This window comes from Leptodactylus fuscus, chromosome 10, assembly GCF_031893055.1.
Source record: "Leptodactylus fuscus isolate aLepFus1 chromosome 10, aLepFus1.hap2, whole genome shotgun sequence".
Classification (NCBI taxonomy): Eukaryota; Metazoa; Chordata; class Amphibia; order Anura; family Leptodactylidae; genus Leptodactylus; species Leptodactylus fuscus.
This window is the reverse complement of record NC_134274.1, coordinates 24,412,927-24,434,139: the sequence shown is the minus strand read 5'-3', so window position 1 is coordinate 24,434,139 and position 21,213 is coordinate 24,412,927. Positions and strand designations below refer to the sequence as shown.

General features: G+C 40.7%; 1 protein-coding gene across 4 annotated transcripts in view; it reads left to right on the top strand.

Annotated features, from left to right (window-relative positions):
• Positions 1-21,213, top strand: part of SH3PXD2A (SH3 and PX domains 2A) — a 185,318-nt gene that overhangs the window by 130,783 nt on the left and 33,322 nt on the right. For all 4 annotated transcript variants that reach the window (XM_075257489.1, XM_075257490.1, XM_075257487.1 and 1 more), the window contains one exon: positions 2,218-2,349. In XM_075257489.1, coding sequence (XP_075113590.1) covers positions 2,218-2,349 — 132 coding nt within the window. The remainder of the gene's footprint in view (positions 1-2,217; positions 2,350-21,213) is intronic.

Genomic DNA, 21,213 nt, shown 5'->3' with positions numbered 1-21,213 from the left:
CCTGTGTCTTCTGATTCCACCGGCCGTTCTGCATAGCGTTCTTATGACTTCAACCACAGGCAGTCACATGTCTGCATCTTCCCCGGGTCAGAGCACATGTCCAGTGTTCAGCAGGAACGGAATTGTCATATCATAACTGAGATACCCCCCACCGCCCAGACAGTCCTTGCTGAAATTGTGCATACATTTCAGATATGCTTCCTTCATTTACTTCTCCTGCCATTGCTACAATGGAAGATTTCCATCCTGATCAGAAGTGATATCTGACGCTGTATCTATATAACATAATGTGATGCCGTTTCAAATGTGAATTGTTACAGTCAGAGTATGTCCAATTCTACTAGTGTTAAGCCGTGGAGAAAGCTAGACTTTGTGCCCCGTGCATGGTGTTACATACCTGGTACCAGCGTTTATGGCTAAACTGGCCGAACCCAGTAAGGTGGGATGTAAATGGTGCAGTTATAACAACCAGCAGAAGAGGATATCTGTGAAGCAGGTTGGATAATGTCAGTATATGCTTGTGAGAGAGCATGGCATTGATCCCAAACCGTTACCTTTCAATTATCTTCACATAAATTGTCAACATATTCCCCAGTAATGCAAACAGAATTCTCTCACATCCGTCTCTTTCCCCCATGAGGCTTACTAAGGAATTTCACAATCTTTACGATTTGGGGTTTCTTAAGAAACTATTAAAATATATTTTTGGAGTGCAGATGGAAACCCATGCATGCATGAAGTATATATGCTCATTTTGTGACAACCTTGTCTGATCCCAACACTTAGCCCTGCTACTGGAGCCATTAGTTCAGAGTTTGGTTGACAACAGTATTCGGACATGGTGGTGCCTCGGGATCATTCAGTGATAGGAGCAAAACTGTCACTACCACCATCACATGTCCTGTCAATATACCACTATGTATATCACGAGAAGCCCCGATTTTTGCAGTCATCTTATGCCTTTAAGAAGTTGTATTGTGGCTCTGATCCAATATTCCTTTACAGTTCAAAGCCACAAAGTTAAAGGGATTTTCTGAAATCATGAAAAATGTGTAAAAGTGGAGAAAATTGTTTAGGCTAAGTCCTATATGTTCGATCCGTCATCTCTCCAGCAGTATTACTCTGGTAGTCACTATCAGTCTTCATTTATTTGGCCACTGCCTCAGCATCCATTTGGCTTTTCAGGACATAGACTGACTGCCATAGTCACGTGGGTTAATAGGCCTGTCATTGCTGCAACCATATAAGCATAGGCTAGTAAGGACCACCAGAGCAGCGGTGCCGGATCAGCGGGAGATTTATCAGGTAAGTTTTGGTTCTTATGTTCTATGCAATTCCCTCTGTTTGGATAAACTATTCATGATTTCTGAAGCCTTGTTACAATGTGGCATGAGCTTCTTTACATTGTGTGTAGTCTTGGTTCAATCGCCACACCAGATACTGTGCCTGAAAGCCCTACTTATCTTGTAGATTGCTTGTTATTTAGTATGAGCTTAAACAAAGGGGTTAAATCTAGAGAAGCTTGCAGGACTTCTGCAGAATATATAGATGGAAAATCCTCTTAGAAAGAATCTGGCGCTGTGACTTTACGTCTGCAGCCTGAAGTAAACAGTGTGCAGACCTTCTCCTCCTTCCTTTCTCTCTATTCCCCCCTCCTCCTTCTCGCTGTTCCCTCCCTCCCTCCCTCCTTACTCAGTTTTACTCATGTGTTTCTGTTTAAGAACTCCAGTGCAAATGAATATGATTGGCGTCTACAGTCCCCTCTTGACTTCCAGCTGGAGTCATAAGAGAAAGCACTTTTCCTTGCCGAGTAGAGCCGTTTACTTTCTCTATTAGTTGACATGGGGTTCTTAGCTACAATTCCACTTTAGCCACATATATTTTTTTTAATTTGTTAGTCATTGCTTGTAATACTATGAGGATATGAGCCAGCTCTGACATGAAGCCCTGTGATTGACTAGCCCAACTTTCTCCATCACTTTTTTTTCTTTTTTTTTCCCTTTTCCATCAAATGTTCCTCCTTGCTCCTTTTTCAAGGGCCAGAAAGGGAGACTTCTATATGGCCAGCCCTTTGGACCTATGCTGCAAGCCAAGATTGTGTTCTGATTGGCTAAAATCTGTTGACAAGTTGGCCTATCATGAATCGGATGGACGTGGGTCGCTCTCGAGGAGCGATGTCAGGAAGGTGGCTTACGGCTTGCTTTTTCCCATCCCCAGGTGCTGATGGTAACTCCGAACCCATGATCCTGGAACAGTATGTAGTGGTGTCCAGCTATGAGAAGCAAGAAAACTCTGAGATCAGTCTGAAAGCTGGGGAACTCGTGGATGTCATAGAGAAAAATGAAAGCGGTAAGACAACTTTATGGATAATTTTTTTAAAAAAATCTTTTTGTCTCCATTCTTACAAGTGTGTTCTGTGCTCCCCTCCCATCCGCAGGGCTGTACATTAACTACATCTGGTACTGAACTTGGCTCAGGAGGTAAAACGTTTCCCCAGTTGATTTGGGCTCCGAGCCAAAAATATTGCCTTGCTCTGTAAGAATGTCTCCTATGCCTTATGTATGGATTAGTAACATTGCATCACTGCGTTAAGTATAGGGGCACCACCTACATGTTTGTATGGGTGTCACTTGCCAATTGAGACAGCTGTAATAGTTTTAACTATTGTCAAGTAATTAATAGTTAACAATGTAGCTATTTTTTATTATTATTTTTACGCAAGCAACCTAAGAGCCAGGCATTGTGTGACTGTCTGTGAATTGTGCAGCCACACATTGCAGGATCCTCGAGCTACGTGTGTTGGATGGGAACTCTGTGAAGCCAAAGGGGATAGCTGTCATATTTGGCACGCACCGTGCAGCTTTCTATTGCTTTTAAGGCCTGCAAAACTAATTCATACATCAGGCCGTGTTTTGTTACCGGTCTACTATTATGATATGGCTCCTAGTAAATGAAAAAACTAAGGTTGTCGGCGATTGGCTGCGATTGTGTATTTCCATCCATAGTGACATAAGCAAACAACGCAGTTCTTCCGGCTGAGCTTTTAGTGAATGCCATGTGTGTTTACATTGCTGCTGTTTGGTTTTTTGTTGTGCAAGTATCACTTTATAGCATGGACTGTTGGTTTGTATTGGGCTTTGTTGCTACATGCTGCTGAGCTGTCTCATTGTGCACATTACAGGCCAGTTTCCAGGACTCCTGTAAATGTGGCAGTCTGTCTGGGAGATCATTTCAACGATCAGTTTTTCTTTCTGCGGTTGGGATAGAAGCGGTGGGTGGAGACCCGAAATCAAAGTGTCAGCAAACGTTTCTGCTGCCTGGGTTAGAAAAAAATATATTTTAGGAAGAAGGGATTGGCAATTTGTTCCATACAGCAGGAGCCAGTAATGTTGGAGATTTTGCTACCGCAATGGAGAATTCCAGAAGTCATGTTAGTTTATATATGGTGCGGCTGAGTCGATGATAGTCCGTCAAGCTTTTGTGACATATCGTTATTGGATAAGTCCGCTTCTTTGCTTATAACTCTGTCATTGTGCAACCCACATGACTATGTGATTGTCTTGCAGCAGTGTTTAGATATGCTATTGGCAAAGTATAGCAAATGTTATAGAGTGCATGTAATATTTATGTACTGCTCTAGATATATGATAGATGTCAACAAACATGGCTGACTTACCCGTGTGGCCTCAGTCACTACGGATCAGATTGTGCCATAATCTGCATTGGGAAATTTCATTGGGTTGACATCTGGTAGTGATAAAGACCGCGGCTCGCCACTCCCTCATCTACTGTAAAAACCACAGTAAAGACTGCACTCCAATTTTTATATTTTGTCACCATCACCTATAAACCTTCTTGTACAAGATCTTATCAATTGTACAATGCTACACAATCATGCCACAATCTGTAGTTACAAAATGCCAAAATAAATCTCCCTTTACACGGCCCCTAAAGGCCTAAAAGACAGGCAGAAGTGTAACTATATAGGAGGCATATTAGCAGTCACAATTAGATCCCACTAGTGTCTTAAGGGTCTCTATGTCCAATAAGAAGACATCATTGTTGTAAATGACAGATGATAGCTTAGGGACTAGTTACAGACGTGATCTGGTTTTAAGAAGGCCTCAGTATGTAGTAACTCACCAATCTGATTTGTTTTCTTTTTGGACGATATGTTCTGCAGACTTATCAGAAGTATGTCTTATGTATTATTACAATGTTTATAGGCCAAGATAGAACTTGAAACCAATGCATATCGGTGCATTAACAGATTGGGGGGGGGATTTACTGTTCCCTCTGCGCCATTAAAACTGGGTAAATGGGAGTAGATTTTGTGCATCTTTGTCACACTGCCCTTTTTTGTGCCACTTTCCTTTTTCTACACCCCACACGTTCTGTATAAATAGGAATTGCAAGTGGTAAACATATGTATTTTGGAGTCAAAAGATGGTTGTGTACATACATCCTCATATACTTCTCTATGAATGTATACCATATTTCTGGCTTTTTGTATGCCATCCATGTACGATATTGTTTGAAAACTACAGACTGTACGCCATGATAGCTAAGCATGGACTGACAAAGCTCTTAAAGCTGCAGTACTTTCTCTAGTCTCCTACAGATCATGTGCTGACCTCTGCATACAGTATATTTTATACACAAACCAGGTGCATATGACTATCCGTATAGAAGACCACATAGACACAGTTTGTTGCAGACAATACTCTTGTAATATCCTCTGCAAACAGTGTTAGCCCCACATCTATAACAATACATAATGTATAACAATACAGACAGCCATTATCTTTATGGCACAGGGTAGATCTGAACATTGTTGGTGGCTGAGAGACTTGTAGTACATTAGCAGTACCAGCTTCTGTGACCTCAGCCAGTATCTAAGACAAATTTGGCATTTTATGTCCCCCTTTGGTGTTCCCACATATAGTATACTGCTCCCTTGTTTTTCCCACATATAGTATACTGTCCCTTCAGTATACCTAAACATAATATACTGCCCGTATTGTCCCCACACAGTATACTAATCCCTAAGTGTTGACTTATGGTTGTTATGTGGTTACTGTGGCCCCTCTCACCTATGGAGTCACATACAATTACTTAAGTAGCATCACCTTTGGCCAGCACAACATTTACCTTCTCCACGATTCATAGATTCTATAAGCAAGTTATTGCAGTATAATCGGGGTGTCTTCTATTGGAATTCATTGGTGCTGTCATGTCCAGGCCTCATAATGAAATGCAGAACACTGAAAGGCTGAGGAAGGGCATTGACCACGATAATCATAACCTTTCCATTTCTAGGACACACTCCCTGCTAATGGTTGTCATGTCAGGAGGCTCCTCATGTCAAAAGTTTTTATATGGGCCCAGTGCGTATTTCTTATACAGTAATTTACTAACCCATATACACCTGTTTTCTGATGTAGAAGGACACATATGTGATGCATATCTGGTGCTCAGTCCTTTTTTGCACTAAATATGTGCTACATTGTTGGTTCTGTGGCCCACTGACAACTTTTTACGAAAGTGTTTGGAGCAGGACAAAGACCAAGGAGGCCGGCGACTCTCTTGGTCCAACAAATTCACTGTAATATAAACCAGATTGCTGGGTGTCTGTTCCTGATTGGCATAGATTTCAATTCTGGCAGGGGTCTCCCTGATTTATTAAGAGTCTGGTACCTGTTAATAACTTAGGTGCATCTCACACCACCAGAGGAAACACCAGTCTTAATAAATTCTCCCTATTGTATTTGTCATGGTCTAAAAGCTTGAGGAAGTGACAACACTCACAAGTGGCTCTTTCTTAGGGTTCTTAGAGAAATATTATTTTCTTTATTAGATAGGCAATCAATATCAGATTAGTGGTGATCCAACAGCGCCGTTCTCTGTGTAGTGGTCAGAACAGGTACTGCAGTTCAGTTCTCATTCTTTTGAATGGGACCTAAGGTGCACTGCCCCAGTTCAGCATCTACATTGATACCCAGCACCCCCCCCCCCCATCATCTGTTCTCAGACCCCAACCAATTTCATATGAATGGCCTATCCTTAGAATAGGTCATTGATATTTTTAGTCTGGAAAACCCATTTTACAAAGCAGTTGGTTTATGTAGAATCAGTCAAGCACCTGGCGGACATATGCTCATAGCACCTACAGTAGCAGTTGTACAGTAGTTATTGAACAGATCACCCCTATGCAACCTTGTGTTTACCTGTGATACTTAGTACTACGATAATACAGAAGGCCTGTGAACATCAGACTTGCTGCTTGTCGTATCCAGGCAATGACATTGTAGTGGAATATTGTCTGCTACCCCACCTTCCTGACAATACACAGAAGGTAAACCAGCACACAATATAATGACATGTTTTCACTAGTTCCTCCATTATATCTACAGACAGAGCACATTCCTTACTGTTTACTGGCCCACCGGCTGGATCTTTACAAGTATCCCAGCGAAGGCATTCATTTCTATACTTGGTGTGCTAGTGGATGTTTAGGACTTACTAGTCTAAACAAGACTGAAGACAGAAAATGATATCACGTCTCTGCACAGACTCCCCTGTCTGAGAAGACGTGTATTTTGTGGTGGGCTCGATGACTATAGGATTGTGCACTGTATGCTCATTCAGATTTATAGTGTTGGTCCATCTCCCTCCATCCGGTCCATGCCCCATGTTTACTCTTAGCTTTTAACCATAAGGCTATTGACTCTCGAGCTGAGACTCGGTTACAAACAATGGCCAATGCATGGAAAGCTGAAAATGACAGGGATTTACTTGGCTGCGGATTCCTTCGAATAACTCTAGAAATTAAACTCTTCTTTGTTAAGCAAACTCCTGGCTGACGTGCAGCATTCTGAGAGATAAAGTCACAGAAAGTAGGCCAAGCGAAAACCGCAGGGTCCACCCAAAGAAAATACGAATGCATGTTACAATCCTAAAGCGAGTGGTCTCTCAGAGAGCTGGAATGCTGCGCTAGGAAAGCCGTACCGACTGTATTACTGAATTCCAACAACTAGTAGAATTATTAACCTTGACTGGTCATACTTGAACACTACTGAATCCTAAACGCTGCACCCATGGAGTGGTAATGTCGTGTTCTCACAGTGTGACATGCAAAGAAAGTCATAGAGTGCTTTTGATCTCCATACAGACACTTTTGCAAAGGTGAACATTCAGTCTTTACCTGTCAAAGGGTGTGGCTATGGAGAGTTGCATCAGGGCCCTAAACCAAAAAGTCTGACCAATACTGTAAATGAATCATCATATTTCTTTTTTTTTCCGATTTTTGTTTTATTGCGGATCATTTAGTTACCCATCTTGTCACTTTAAAGATGGAGGAGGGCACTGTATGTGTTTTGAAGCCTAAATAGTAGTACACGTCTGTCTTCCAATATATCAGATGGCTACCAAGTGGAAATTGGCGCACAAAGAGATATTATGGGAGCAGGACTGGTTTCAGATGGTTGTAATATGGATTCATTTTAGTGTCTTGTTATGATTGCAATACCTAGACCCATCCCAAAGAGCTATGTATTTGGTGATCTAGGTTCAGTTCATTAGGACCATGAGAGGTTTGGGTATTGTGGTCATGATATAGATGCTAAAATGTAATTTATGGCCTATAGTAGTTGTCTTGTTCAGACAGTAAGTTCATACCTGAGACACATGCACACTAAGCTTGACAAAGTGTGCATGTGTTCCCGATGGGGATAGGAGAATATGGCAGAAACCTTTGGCAGAGCCTTATCTCCCTTGAACATAGAAGGATTGGGCTTGATGTTCAACATGCCTGATCCTTCATTCCCTTAATCACAGTCTGTCAGGCCTGGATCACATCTACATTTGGTATTCCGTTTGGGGAGTCTGTTTGGGGACCCCAAGAACGGAATACTGAACACATTGACAAGCGATGAGCTATGAAAGCACACGGACCCCATAGACTATAATGGGGTCCGTGTGTTTTCCGCATGGTGTCCGCGCGAGTCATGCGGAGAGGAAAGTAGTTAATGAAATACTTTTCTCTCCACATGTTCCATGCGGACACCGTGTGGAAAACACACGGACCCCATTATAGTCTATGGGGTCCATGTGCTTTCATTGCTCACCGCTTGTCAATGCATTCAGTATTCCGTTCGAGGGGGTCCCCAAGCAGGCTCCCTGAATGCAGACGTGAACTAGGCCTTAGGTTGGATTGGACATATCTATATACATATAATAAAGCTGGCTGTCCCACAGAGATAAGTGATTTTCGTCTTCACTCTTAGGTTAATGGTCACCTTTGGAGAGGCATTTTCATTTGCAGTAAAAGACTTTTTGCAGTAGTATGTGCTTAAACTGTACATTTAGCTATATGGCTTCTTTATGCTTTTAGGGTCTAATTGTGACAAAAAGGCATTTATCTCCCATCTGGGAACTTTCCCTGGGAGTCTGACCTAATTGCCCAAAGTTTATTGCTGGTATAAAAGCCATATTGCTTTGCATGAAACATTCTTTTGCATTTCTTGATTTATTTACAGGCCCCCTGCTTAAAAAAAGTTCATTGCACTCCATGTCTGAACCATTTGGTCAATCCGAGTTACATAGTTGTTACTAGCAGAAAAGCCTTACTGGTATTAGATGTAGATTTATGTTACTTATACAGATATATACCGCCAGTCAGCCTGGCCAGCAGACACAGCTAGGACCCAGGCATTGTTTTGTCTGGCCTAGGGTATGAAGAGCCCTTTACATGTTTGTGCGTGAATATTTTTATAGTTTGTTTTTAGGACTTGGAGGATTTTGTTGACATACTAAGAATGAATAATAACCTGCATTCCAGTATTTTGCAATAGTCATGTGCTGGATTGCATATTTTTGGACTGATCCAAACAGGAGAGAATAAATGAGGAACATGTTTCTACCCCCCCCCCCCCATCCTCCCTTGTTTTATTTATTAAGAAAAAAATTGAGTGAATGGACTGTGTACGAGCTTCCCAATTCAGCCGTATCCGTCAAAAGGTACCATAACTTACCAAGAGCAGCTGCTTAGCTTATCATTGGGATAGGTGAGCCGGTCTACTAGAAACTTATTCTCACTTATTTTCCATAGGCTTCCTGAACACAATTTTCACTAACTCAGTGAACTGACAGATTGTATTAGTGTGTGCATATTAGATTTTTTGTGACAAATGCAACAGTTGTTTCCGACCCCTACCCTGGCAATTGCATTTGCAGGATGTGCTAACTGGTTATCTTAAATGGAAAAGTAATTTAACGTGCACCTCCCGTTACAGCCAGCTTTTCATCAATGAATTGTACAAGATACTATGTGAAACTTTGTAATATATCTTATTACAGGAACATTTTCATTTACAGTTACTTTCTCAATATTAGTCTATGGAGAGGGGAGGGGTATAGAAAAGGCACTCCTTTTTTAGGCTGAGACCCCACGTTGCAGAAAAGCAGCTTTTTTGGTGCAGCTTTTGTTGCTTTTTTTGAGCCAGAGCCAAGAGTTGCTGCAAAAGGAATGGAAAATATATAAGAAGCTCTTACATTTCTACCTTCTGCTGAATCCACTCCTGGCTTTGGCTCAAAAAAACGCAGCAAAATCTGCACCAAAAAAAAGCTGTGTTTCCGCAGTGTAGGGCTTTAGCTTAAAGTGGTTTTCCCTTTAATATAACAACAATATTTAAGCTTGTGGACAATTATAAGATAAACTTTTTTTTTTTGCCATTATAATAACAAAAATATTAGAGCATTGTAAAACAAATTTCTCATCATATTAGGAAGGTAGAAGCTCTATGGTGTAACTTGTATCAAGAATGGTTTTTTGTAGACCATGCTTAGTGTGCATTCACATCTGCATTCTTTGGGCCATTCCTCTGGTAGTTTGTAGGACCAGAAGAATGATTTAAACAGTAAAGACGGACAACAACAGACCTTGAAGGACCCCATTGTCTATAATAGGGTCCACTAGATATCCATTGTTTTTTCCCCTGATATTGCCAGACAAAAAAAGTCCTGCTTTCTGGATGGGAGGCACAGATGTGAACATAGCCTTAGGTGCTCTCTTTTTTGTAGTTGGACCTCTGGGACCCCTGCCAGTCCTAAGAATGAAGAAATCTCTTCCCTGTTTTTCCCTGCACAGCCATTCCCTAACCCACCACTGTGCAGGGAAACCACAACACAGCTCAAAGCAGCTTGAAGCCCTGCTATGCAGAGAAACCTGGAGGAAAGCTGGGCTCTACCTCCCCTTCATTCTAAGAACTGCGGTGGTGGCACCTCCTCAATCCTAATGTAATGGCATAGCCTAGCAATGCTGATGTGTCCGCTCTTCACTTATCTCTGGTTATCTCAATGCTGTATAGCAACTTGCTAACAAAATCCTTGAAAGACTGCAAGGCACAATACAGCCAATGCTTGGAGGCACATAGACACTTTGTGATAGGCTATCATGAAACAGTGTTGTCTATAAATGCTAACTATATTGTGACACATATCTGGCCATGTCCAAAGAAGGGGAAAGCTAAGGTGGATGCAGCATATTATCACTTTGAGGTGGGAATACCCCTTTAATACCAGCTTTACTGGTAAGCAACTCTTTTAATGTCCTTATAATTTCTGTAAATACTGAAGATGCTGTCTCATAAAGCTCTTGTGTATTTCTCCTACCGCTTCCAGTAACTACAGCTACGTTTTTTTCTTTTTTAACCGCAGAGATATTTTTGGCTGTTACTACGCCATAGTTTTCTTATATAGTGTAGGCTTTGTAAGCTCAAACTTGAATTATTGGTTATGAAATCCTGACTGTCCGTTACCATCATCTAACATTTAGAGTGGTACTTGCCAATAACTACTTAACACCACCTACTAGTCCTCCCTTCCTGTGCCCTGGAAAATTGGCTCACACCAATTCTACCATACTGAATGCACAACATGCTCATAACTATAGCATCAATAAACAGATCTAGAACTGCCAGTTATAACACCATTCTGGCAGCTGGGAACATGACTGTGTTTTGCCTGGAGTTATTGAAGACCCCATTGTACTTGGGTATCCTCCCATTCCCCAGTTAATTTATGTTGTAAAACACAATACGTTTTCTTAATGGAAATATTGCTGAATAAGGAAAGGTAGAAAACAGTCCCGTCTTTATAAAATGTTTGGCTATAGCTGGCGAAGAAGCAGTTTCCCTAAACCGTTCTCTCTGGACTTGGGCTTTTTTGCCGCCTTTTTATGTTGACAACTTAAAAGTAATGTTTTTGCAAGACCTTGAAGAGCTCAATGAAATTTAAGGCGTGATCTGCATGAGTAAATCTTACAGTTACTGATGCAACAACTAAGTTTTCCTTCTTTTCAGTTTATGAAGGGAGTGAGCAAAAGAGAAATCTAAATCCCATCAATATTTCCTGTGTCCTTGCACTTTGCCGTCCATCAGTTCTTCTCGGTACACTTTTAGGCTGTTTTTGAAGAACTCGGCAGGAAGGTTATTCCAAGGATCTTGGAAAACTTAGCACAGATCTTCTGTGGATGTAGGCTTGCTCCAATCCTTCTGTCTCTTCATGTAATCCCAGACAGACTGGATGATGTTGAGACCAGAGCAACCACACTACAGGAACATGGTAGACCCCACTTAGAGAACCACTGTGTTTTGGGCAGACATTTTGTAGCTTTTCTAATTGATATTAACTATTGAGCTATAGTTGCAGTCCATAGCAATAAGTTGTATGCAATGTAGTATACTACAGTTGTTACTTAATAGTTAAAATCTAGAAGTCTCAAGTGTATCCCCATCCAAGTGGGTTGGGATATAGAGGCAATTATCTGAAGTTTGACCACTCTTACATAAATCTTTTGTGCCTAAGGGTCAGGGCAAAGATTCTGCAACGCTTACCTTAGGATGTTTTTCACATGCCTTTGTGCATGGTGGGCACATTTTATGGAAAGAGTTCTTATGTTGCACAAGATACTAGGTTGTCAGATGATCAGAGGGCAAACCCAGAAATTATACATAATTAACCAAATTACCCCGGCAATTGTTCTGCTGAAACATGAAAATCTGATGAGAAATTCTGCATTGTCTAGAAGTTTCTTTGTGAGACACTAGAATCTTCAAAGTAGTGTATGTAGGATTTTTCCCTTTAGTGGTTTATTTAGTACTTTAGTCATTGTTGTGCGCTTCTTCATTTTTCTTTTCTGCCATTTTTCAAAGCTGACAGAGGAAATGACTCTGCTTTTAGCCATTATGGGAGTATGAATTCCAGACATTTGTCAAGAGTTGTCCATAAGGAGAGCAAACACTCAACTACGTACAGTTAGACGGTGTCTGAACTTTTTCTCTCCAGAGGACTGCTCTTTGATAAGTAAATGAAAGATTGAGACAAAAAAATGCAAAAATGCACTAAGGTTTCGTGACCTCAGAGCTGTGTAAAGAAAGAGGACGCCAAACTGCAGCAGTCACCAAGAAGTTCATGTTAGGCAGCACTTTTCTCTCCGTATGATTCGTTCAAAAACTGAGCGGAAACCACATGGACCCCATTATAGTCTATAGGGTCCATGGGATTCCTAAGGTAACCACTTTTTTTATGCGGATTATGTTTCCATTTGGGGGATTCCCAAGCAGACTCCCCAAATGGAAATCCGAATGCAGATGTGAATTGGGCCTTAATGTGCAATATCTTGTATTTGAGGAGACAAGAAAAGATAGAAATTATATATTTTTTTTTTCCTAGCTTCTTGGGTCATATGTTAAACACGTGTTTTACTTTTATCTCCATTATTTTCTATGGAGACTACTTGTCAGTCATAAGCTTTATCTTTATGAGGCGTAGAACCATTACACAAGAGATCGCCGTCAGACAGATGAGCATTGGTCTACAGCTAACTGATCGCTCCCTCCTGAACAAGTATGTTGACCACTAGAGTGATAAGTTGCTGCCAAAAATCTCTGACATCATCGATCTCCTGGCGAACAAAGGATTTGGCACGTTGCAGTCCACAGAGACTGTCAGACTGTCCTTATACACATTAGGTCATTTTCTGATCCCTAAAAGTCCATCAGACATTAAGTATAGCCAGGGTTACTGTTAGCAATCTCACCTTATCATTAAGGCTACAGTCATATAATCGTGGATAAAACCGGCTGTAAAAAAAAAAAAAAAATAGTTCTGGGACCCTTTTCCACTGGTCTCTCATAGACTTTAGTGCATTGACGGATCCATGAAAATGGGCACATGAATAGCCCCAACTATAATCAATGGGGCAGATTTGTTAAGAAGGTCTAATAGCAGAACTGTCTTAGTTGCCCATAGCAATCAATCACAGTTTTTTTGGAACAAAACTGAAAGCTGCTCTGTGGTTGGTTACTATGGGCAAGTAAGACAGTTCTGCCTTTTAGACCTTCTTCATAAATCTGCCCCATTATGTTCTAAATGGCCATGTGATGGTTGTTAAAAAAGGACTGTTGCACAGACTTTTGGATATTTATGTGAATAAGGCGTAACAGTTAACACATTGAGGGTAACTTAATGTGGGGTATTACTGTATATAACTCTGTGACCCTTTCCCTAAAGGGGGCCAGAAACATTCAACAGCTCTTCACCAAATGCTCGTTCAGCTAACAACAAATCCTGGCTTCTCTATGCATGCTGTGTGTACCAATGGTTTAACCAAACATGCATGAGTTCTCCAAGTTGAAAGGGGAATAAGGATCTTTAAAGAGGACGTTTTACATCCTCTGGCAGCGGCGGTATTATATACTGCTAGAAAGCTGGCCGTACACTCAATTCAGTGCACAGTCAGTTTTGACAGTATGCTATGGGTGTCTGAGATATCAGTGCCATTAGTTTCAGCACCAATATCCCTTCACTGTCAGAAGGGTGGGCCTTACTACTCAGCATCATTGCTGGATGGTAAGGAATGACCTACCCTGCCAGTACAAAGCTATTGAAGAATACTGTCTGGGGGGCATTCCCCACTGCCCATCAATAACATTAGGCTGTAAGGCCCACCTTTCTGACAGTGTAGGGATATCGGTACTGAAACGACCAGCATTGGTATCTCAGGCACCTGGCTACATACTATCAAAGCTGACAATGCACTGACTTCACGGTCAGCTTTCTAGCAGTATGTAACAACACCGGAGCCAGAGGAGGTGAAAGGTCCTCTTTTTAGGTGTCTATAATTTAGAACTGCATGTTTTTTTTTTAATTGCAGTAATTGCACATTTTTGCTTTGTCTATAATGGTCATTGGCTTACAGTTAGAATACATAGTGATGTGTGCTACTCATTAATGTCATTAAGAAAACATGCAATTCTTCAAGGATAGAGAACAGTGTGAACCCAGCCTAAATGTGCCCAAGTTCTTCTTCTCCCGTTAGAACAAGTAATTGTAGATCTGTCCGGTAGTGTCTATAAAAAGTCTTGTGTGCCTAAAGTGGAAAATGAGCAGATGGTCCATTATAAAGACATTAGGAGAGATAGTGTAAGGAAAAACAGCAGATACCCTAGCACCGTTATTTGGCAGGAAGGATTAAGATGCTTTTATCGGAGCAATATCTAGATAATGGAGAAATCCATTGAAGGTATGATTTTGTGATATAATTATTCAATGCTCAGCGAGGCAGTTGTATGAGGCCCTTTTTATTTAGCTCTTTTACTGATGTCAATAAAGTTTGGCTAATCCTAAAAACAGATGTCCCCTGCCGACTGCTGGATGCATTAAGTCCGCTAATAATGTTGGAGCCAGCTTGTTTCCCACTGGTGCTAGCAATGGATCTAGAGGGTAAATTATTGCAACACAGGCTTTAGTCCTCACGTGACCATCTCATCTGGAGGTACAAATAGCTGGAAGGTATTTTCTGCAGTCGCTAAGCAGATATGGGCTCACATCTGTTGTACAGGCCTTCTCAGGTTAGCAAACAGAGTAAAAATAGGTCTTGGCCTCAAATCATTATGGGAATGTAATGGGAAAGATCGGAGACTGTACTGAGAATTATTGTTTAGAAAGCATCAGTCCAACCTAGTTATAGCGATCATCAAAGCATGGCCGGGATGACCTGAGGATGATGAGTGGAGTAGTTCAGTTCTGTAAATGCTTGATGTTAAAACCTAAAAGCCTTTTCATAAACCCCTGCTGTGTAAACGTATAGGAAAAATGAATGCATCTGCTAATAAACATAGAGTTTGGATTTTATTACCTACATAACCAGATCTAAGTCTACCTTGAAGTTGAATATGAATAGAGACATACAGCTGAATACACAAACCCGGGTTTAACTGTACATCCGTCATCTATACTATATTACCTTGCTTCAAGGCAAAAACCTGGAGATGAGACTCATCTTATTGCAGTTCAAAAGTTCTTCCTATGCTTGAAAGAGCCATCACTTACGGAAGAGGAGTGTCTTTGGAGGAATTCTAGGTACTGTCCATTGTGGACCCTATTGCAGTATTTGTGAATGGTTACGATGATGTCAAAGCAACAATGCAGATAATATAAAACTATGTAATGGCAGGTATAGCTTTAATATGGACTGATGTGTTATATTGGTGGAAAAAAAATAGCACGGACTTGCTGGGAACTTTTGTTTGTGTAATGGACATTATTAGAACTCTTTATAGGGGTTTTCCACGATTTGACATTTACCACTTATTTACAGGTTGGATGATACATGTTAGAACATTATTTTATTTTAAAATTTGATTTTTATTTTATTTTAAAATTTGATTTTTATTGAAGAAATTTTTTTTTTACATGTTAGAACATTAGGGGTATAAGGTCTGATTCACATAAACAGGATAAATGGATGTCTGACAGCTGTTTTAGTAACTGACATCACACAGGGGAATCCATGATCATCTTTACGCCACTTTTGAGGTGCAAAATAGTCACAAATCAGTCATTAAAATAGTTGTTGTGGTTCTGGCCTCACCAATTTTCCCTAAAAATGGGGAAGGCTGGGGCTACCACATGTGTCATATTCATCACCAGTTCCACAGAAGTGGCACATATGAAGATCTAGTCCACACCAGCTAGGGGCTACTGGGAGGTTGGGCCTGCACCTCATCATGGACTAAGAGCGCAGGGGAAATAAGGTCGGCATACAATACTTTTTGTCTTTAGGAATCTCATTGTGGCTATTCACATTTCTACATACAGCTAGCACTATATATATGTTGGTGAGCATTATGGAGTCAGTTGGGTCAGATTGTAATCTGTCTGTGCTTTTTATTTAGAGGAGGTTTTGTCTTAAAAATTAGTGCGCTAAAAAATTCTGGAAAAAGTTTCAGTATGGTTTAAAAAAAAATCAAAAAACAGATGAATCAGTACTCCACTTGTCAATCCTCCATTTCCATTCTGCTACTTCCAGGGCTCTCGCTAGTTTTTACTTCCTGCACCCTGCACATAGGACATGACCACTCAGCCAATCACTGGTCACAGTTGGGACTTGTAGCCGCCTGCAATGTGCTGAGAGGGACCAGGAAATACAGACCATCTGAAGACCCAGGAAGCCTGGGAACGGAAGTGGTTGGGAAGGGGGGTGATGAATTAATTATTGCTCTTTAGATTTTTACCCACCAGTAAACCCCATAAATCTTTGCATTCTTTCAGTGTTGAAACAAACATCACAATATAGTCTAAGGGCTTGTTCACATCTGAGCCCGGGACTCCGTTATGCAGGTTTCTGTTTCCTGCACAAAACTGAGCTGGAGACGGAAACCTGCAGGACTCTCTCACCCATTCATTTGAATGGGTTTGAAAGATGTCTGGCTGTGAGCGCCGGAGAGCATTTTATGCTATCCGCCACAAAACCAATTTTTTAAAATCAGACACAGAGTCGGACATGCGGTACTCTGTGTCCGGTTTAAAAAAAACGGTTTTGCGGCAGAGAGCATAAAACGCTCACCGGCACACACGGCCAGTCTCGGCATGACAGCTTTCCGTCTTCTGCATGCAGAAGATGGAAAGCTCAGAACGGACTCCGGGCGCTAGTGTGAACCTAGCGTTACTAGTACAATATGCATTGGCATACAACTGGGCAAATTCATGTATCTCTACCATGCATTAAGGACAAGTCCTTGTAATGATCTACCTCATTGTTGTCCTGGAAGATACTTTGCTAAACTTTCTTCCTTTTTTTTTTTTTTGCCACTTTCTCGCCCCCTCTTTCTCTGTACATAGCGAGGCATAGTAAGCTGCCCATTTTTTTGGAACGGGGAGCTGCGTTTGATTTCGTAATCCACATGTATCGTCTGAGATTAATTATTTTTGAGAGGGGGGGGGGAAAGAATTTGCAGAAAAACATTGAGAGAGCATAATAATATATAGTGCGTGTTGTGTCAAATGAGGACAGTATTATTAGCATGCTGAGGCAGTAGTTTTCCCTGAGCCATACAGAAAATAAGCGGTTCCAGTCATTTTTGGCAGCGAGTTACCGGCCATAATCACTATCAGACAAGGTACTGCAAATAAAATGGTGATATTTGAGAGTTTGGGGGATTTTTATTTTTTATTTTTTTTCGGCTGGTCTCTTATTGAGAATCTTCTGCGTAGAGCAGAGCTCTGGCACCAGCCGTAAGTATTAATTCTTTGTTCCATAAAATAATTGTGTAAACTTAACAGACATGTCTAATGGTCACATACTCGCCAAGCCCTCTCAAGGAAAATTCTGAGAGATGCCACAGCTGGCTATAGATTGGAATATACTGTTGTATCAGAATTCTAGGAAAGCCTGGCGCACAAAGAGTTTTATGGGCTCAATGGATAGAAATAGTTTTCTCAACCCAACTATGAGGTCTGTTGTAGGGCTGGGCTTGCGTTTCAGTTTCTGCTCCAGGACTTGGAGCTGGATTCCTTTTTCCTCCCTGCTGTTATAACAGCTCAGCACAGCTGGACTTAAGCTCTCCTGGGTAATCTGAGGCTGGGCTAGGCAACTTTCATTCTTGCGAAGTTTACTGTACTACAATGCTCATGCATCCCGCTCAGAAGCTCAATTTAATTCTTTTAACAGAGGCTCTGGGTCCCCAATCGTAACAAATGAGAATTTCCATCCCAAAACGACGACATTTTCAGTATGCTTGCATCCAAAAGTGTATACTTGGATACAGTCCATAAGTAAATAAAGCAGAAGGCCAGTTTCACATGGTCATACTATGGCTCCGTTTCAGGGTTTATAGTTCCACGTATTTATTGTTTTATTTATTATGCTTACTTATATAGCGCCATCATACTCCACAGCGTTTTACAGACATTGACAGTCACTGTCCCATATAGGGCTCACAATCTACATTCCCTATCAGTATGTCTTTCGATTGTGGAAGGAAATTGGAGTACCCAGAATAAACCCACGCAAATACGGGGAGAACATAAAACTCCTTGCAGATGTTCTCCTTGGCAGGATTCGAACCCAGGACTTCCGTGCTGCCCACATAACCAGGCTTGGATCATCATAGGACCCTATGATGACCCAGGTGTTTTTCTGATCTTAATACAGAACCTAATATTCCAAAAATGTGATGGAACTGGCCATAGGCGGGAAAAAAAACCTTTCGTAGTTTAATGTAGTTTGCTAAGTTGCATTTCAGGCGTCAAATTTGTGCCACATTTATTCATTCACTATGATATGGGAGATGTTGAGTGACAACTAGAGATGAGCGAGTAGTATTCCCCTGCATAGTTATTGGTGTAAAAAAGTGCCAGGGAAGGTGGGAGGGGAATCGAATTTTTACTGCGTTTACCACGTGGTATTTGACCGAGTACATCAATAACCATGCAGGGTAGGTATTCGATCAAATACTACTCGCTCATCTCTAGTGACAATCCTTTTAGAGTATGCTCACAAATTTTTTTTTCCATGATGATTTGGAGAGTTTCTATGTGAAAATCCACATGGAAAATGCGAACTGTTTCAGTTCGAAGTTATTTTTCCTCATGAGGTTTTCTTCAAAAACATGGCGAAAAAAAAAAAAAAAAAAAGAAGCGGCCTCTCAGTTTTTGGTGAGGAAGGTGGGCAGAATTCTTGCTGCTGTTTCAGTACAAGTCACTGGAAGACTGAAAAACCTTGTCACGAACCTAAAGCAAAACTACATTGAATAGTTGTGGCCATTACAAAAACCTCAGCTATTATGTAATACTTATGGAATTTTCAAAGTGGATTTTTGCGCTTTATAAAAAAACTGCTTTCCATAATATTTGTCTACAGTTTTGTCCTCCAGATCTGGTTTTCTGCAAAGACTCAATTTTCATAACTGTATAATAAACACAAACATAAGGTCTAAATTTTGAAGCCTTAAGCTGGCAATACACACAAGACTAACTTTGGCTAAACCTGCAGTTGTTATTCTAATATATATTAGATGTTCGCACAACATTCACGTGGCAAATGTTGGGCAAGAATATGATGATAATACTGAATTTCAACAAACCCGATTCTTTGTGATCATGGAGGACAAGCCACTATCCGTTTATTTCCCTCTTCCTGTATATGAGGTTGTATAGGAGTAGGAGGAATCAAAGTCAGTCAAATTATTGAAGTCTTATGGCCAATTTTAAGGCCCATGTACATTGCTTTGTTGCAGCCATGTTATTTATTGCATCATATCACTCCACACAGAGAACTAAATGATCCTGAAATCTTTCTATTTAGTTGCTTTGACTCCTAGTATCTCTTCTATCTGCTATTCTGAGCTTGTGTTTTTTCCTTCTGCTATTACTGTATTATCCATGCTACTGTAACACCATGAATTTCCATAGTGGGACTATTAAAGGATTATTTTACCTAATCTTAAACTGCCATAGAGGGATGTAAAACTTCACCTGTACCTTCCTATGGCTCCAGTGTCATACAGAGAAATACTCCTCTAAGAGTATATCAGAGTCTGATATCAGTCTATCAGACACCCAGGCTTGAAAGTTATTGTTCTGTATAATATCTTTGCATCTAAGGAGTCCTAAGGACGTACTTGTCCACTTTTGGAGTTCAATGCTGGGGAGAAATTTACAAGTTTTTTTTCGATCAAGGCTACATGCCATTTCTAGACATGATAGACCCTTGTTCTGAGCGTGCCATGCCTCTTATTGTGACATGGACTCGTAGTGTGATGGATTTCCCCCTATTAATGGCTTTACTAGCAAATAACATTCACATGTCATGTCTAAAATTACTTCGTGCTGGATCAGGACATTTGCCCTCTCTTGGGGACGTGAGTAGATCTCCCTTTTTTCAGAATTCTCCTGGACACTCTTGGAGGATTGCAGAGTATGATAGATATTATATAGAATACTAATATATAGAAGGAGCCTATACAGAAGTGTACGGAGGCTTATCCTTGTTTTACTGTGAGCATAAACCCTTAAAGTACACGCTGGTAATGAGTATAACTTCAGGAATCTGGTTTCTACAGATATTCCATTTTCAGTCCATTTTACTATATCAGTAGACTGTTCTTCGACAATGACAAATGTCTGTAAGTTCACAGTAGAGTCAGTTTCCCACAACTATTAGAAGCCATTTTCTCTGTGTGATGTCATTGTTATGATCTGTCATCTTGAGGCATGAATGGTACAAATGACTTCAGCCAAACTCAAGATAACTATGGAAGCGCATGCATATAGGTCTGCAAATATTGTTTCATGTAAAATGAATATGATATTTTTGCACATATTCCAGAAATACTGGTAGACCACAAGAGTAATTCACGTCAGATGAACTTTAACACCTCCCCAGATGACAGTCATTTTCCTTCCCATTTACTGGCATTACATCACCCCAAACCCAATCAGTTCCACTCTTTGCACTTCGCCTATAGGGAATTCACTTTTTTTTTGTAGACCGTCTTAACCAAATGTGTGTCTTTAAATGAAAAGATGACTTAGATTGAGTAGAGCTTTTATTTCCAATTAAATAGTCATCTTGCACGACCATGTTCTCGAGTTACAGTAACTTACGGGAAACATATTAAAATTTACTCATTGCTCAATTTCTTGTCTGATGACAGTGTATACTTTTTAATGACTGTTCGTTATTTAATCTCAATATATTTAATCTGTGTTGACGTAGTCATTGGCTGGAACAGCCTTGGAAGCATGATAGTATCATGGATGGTAGCTACAGCGAGTGTCTTTATCTTTGGACGACCCAACACATCTATCAATTAAACCACTGATTTCAATGGGCAATACGTAATGCTGCATTTCTCCTGTGGGGGCACT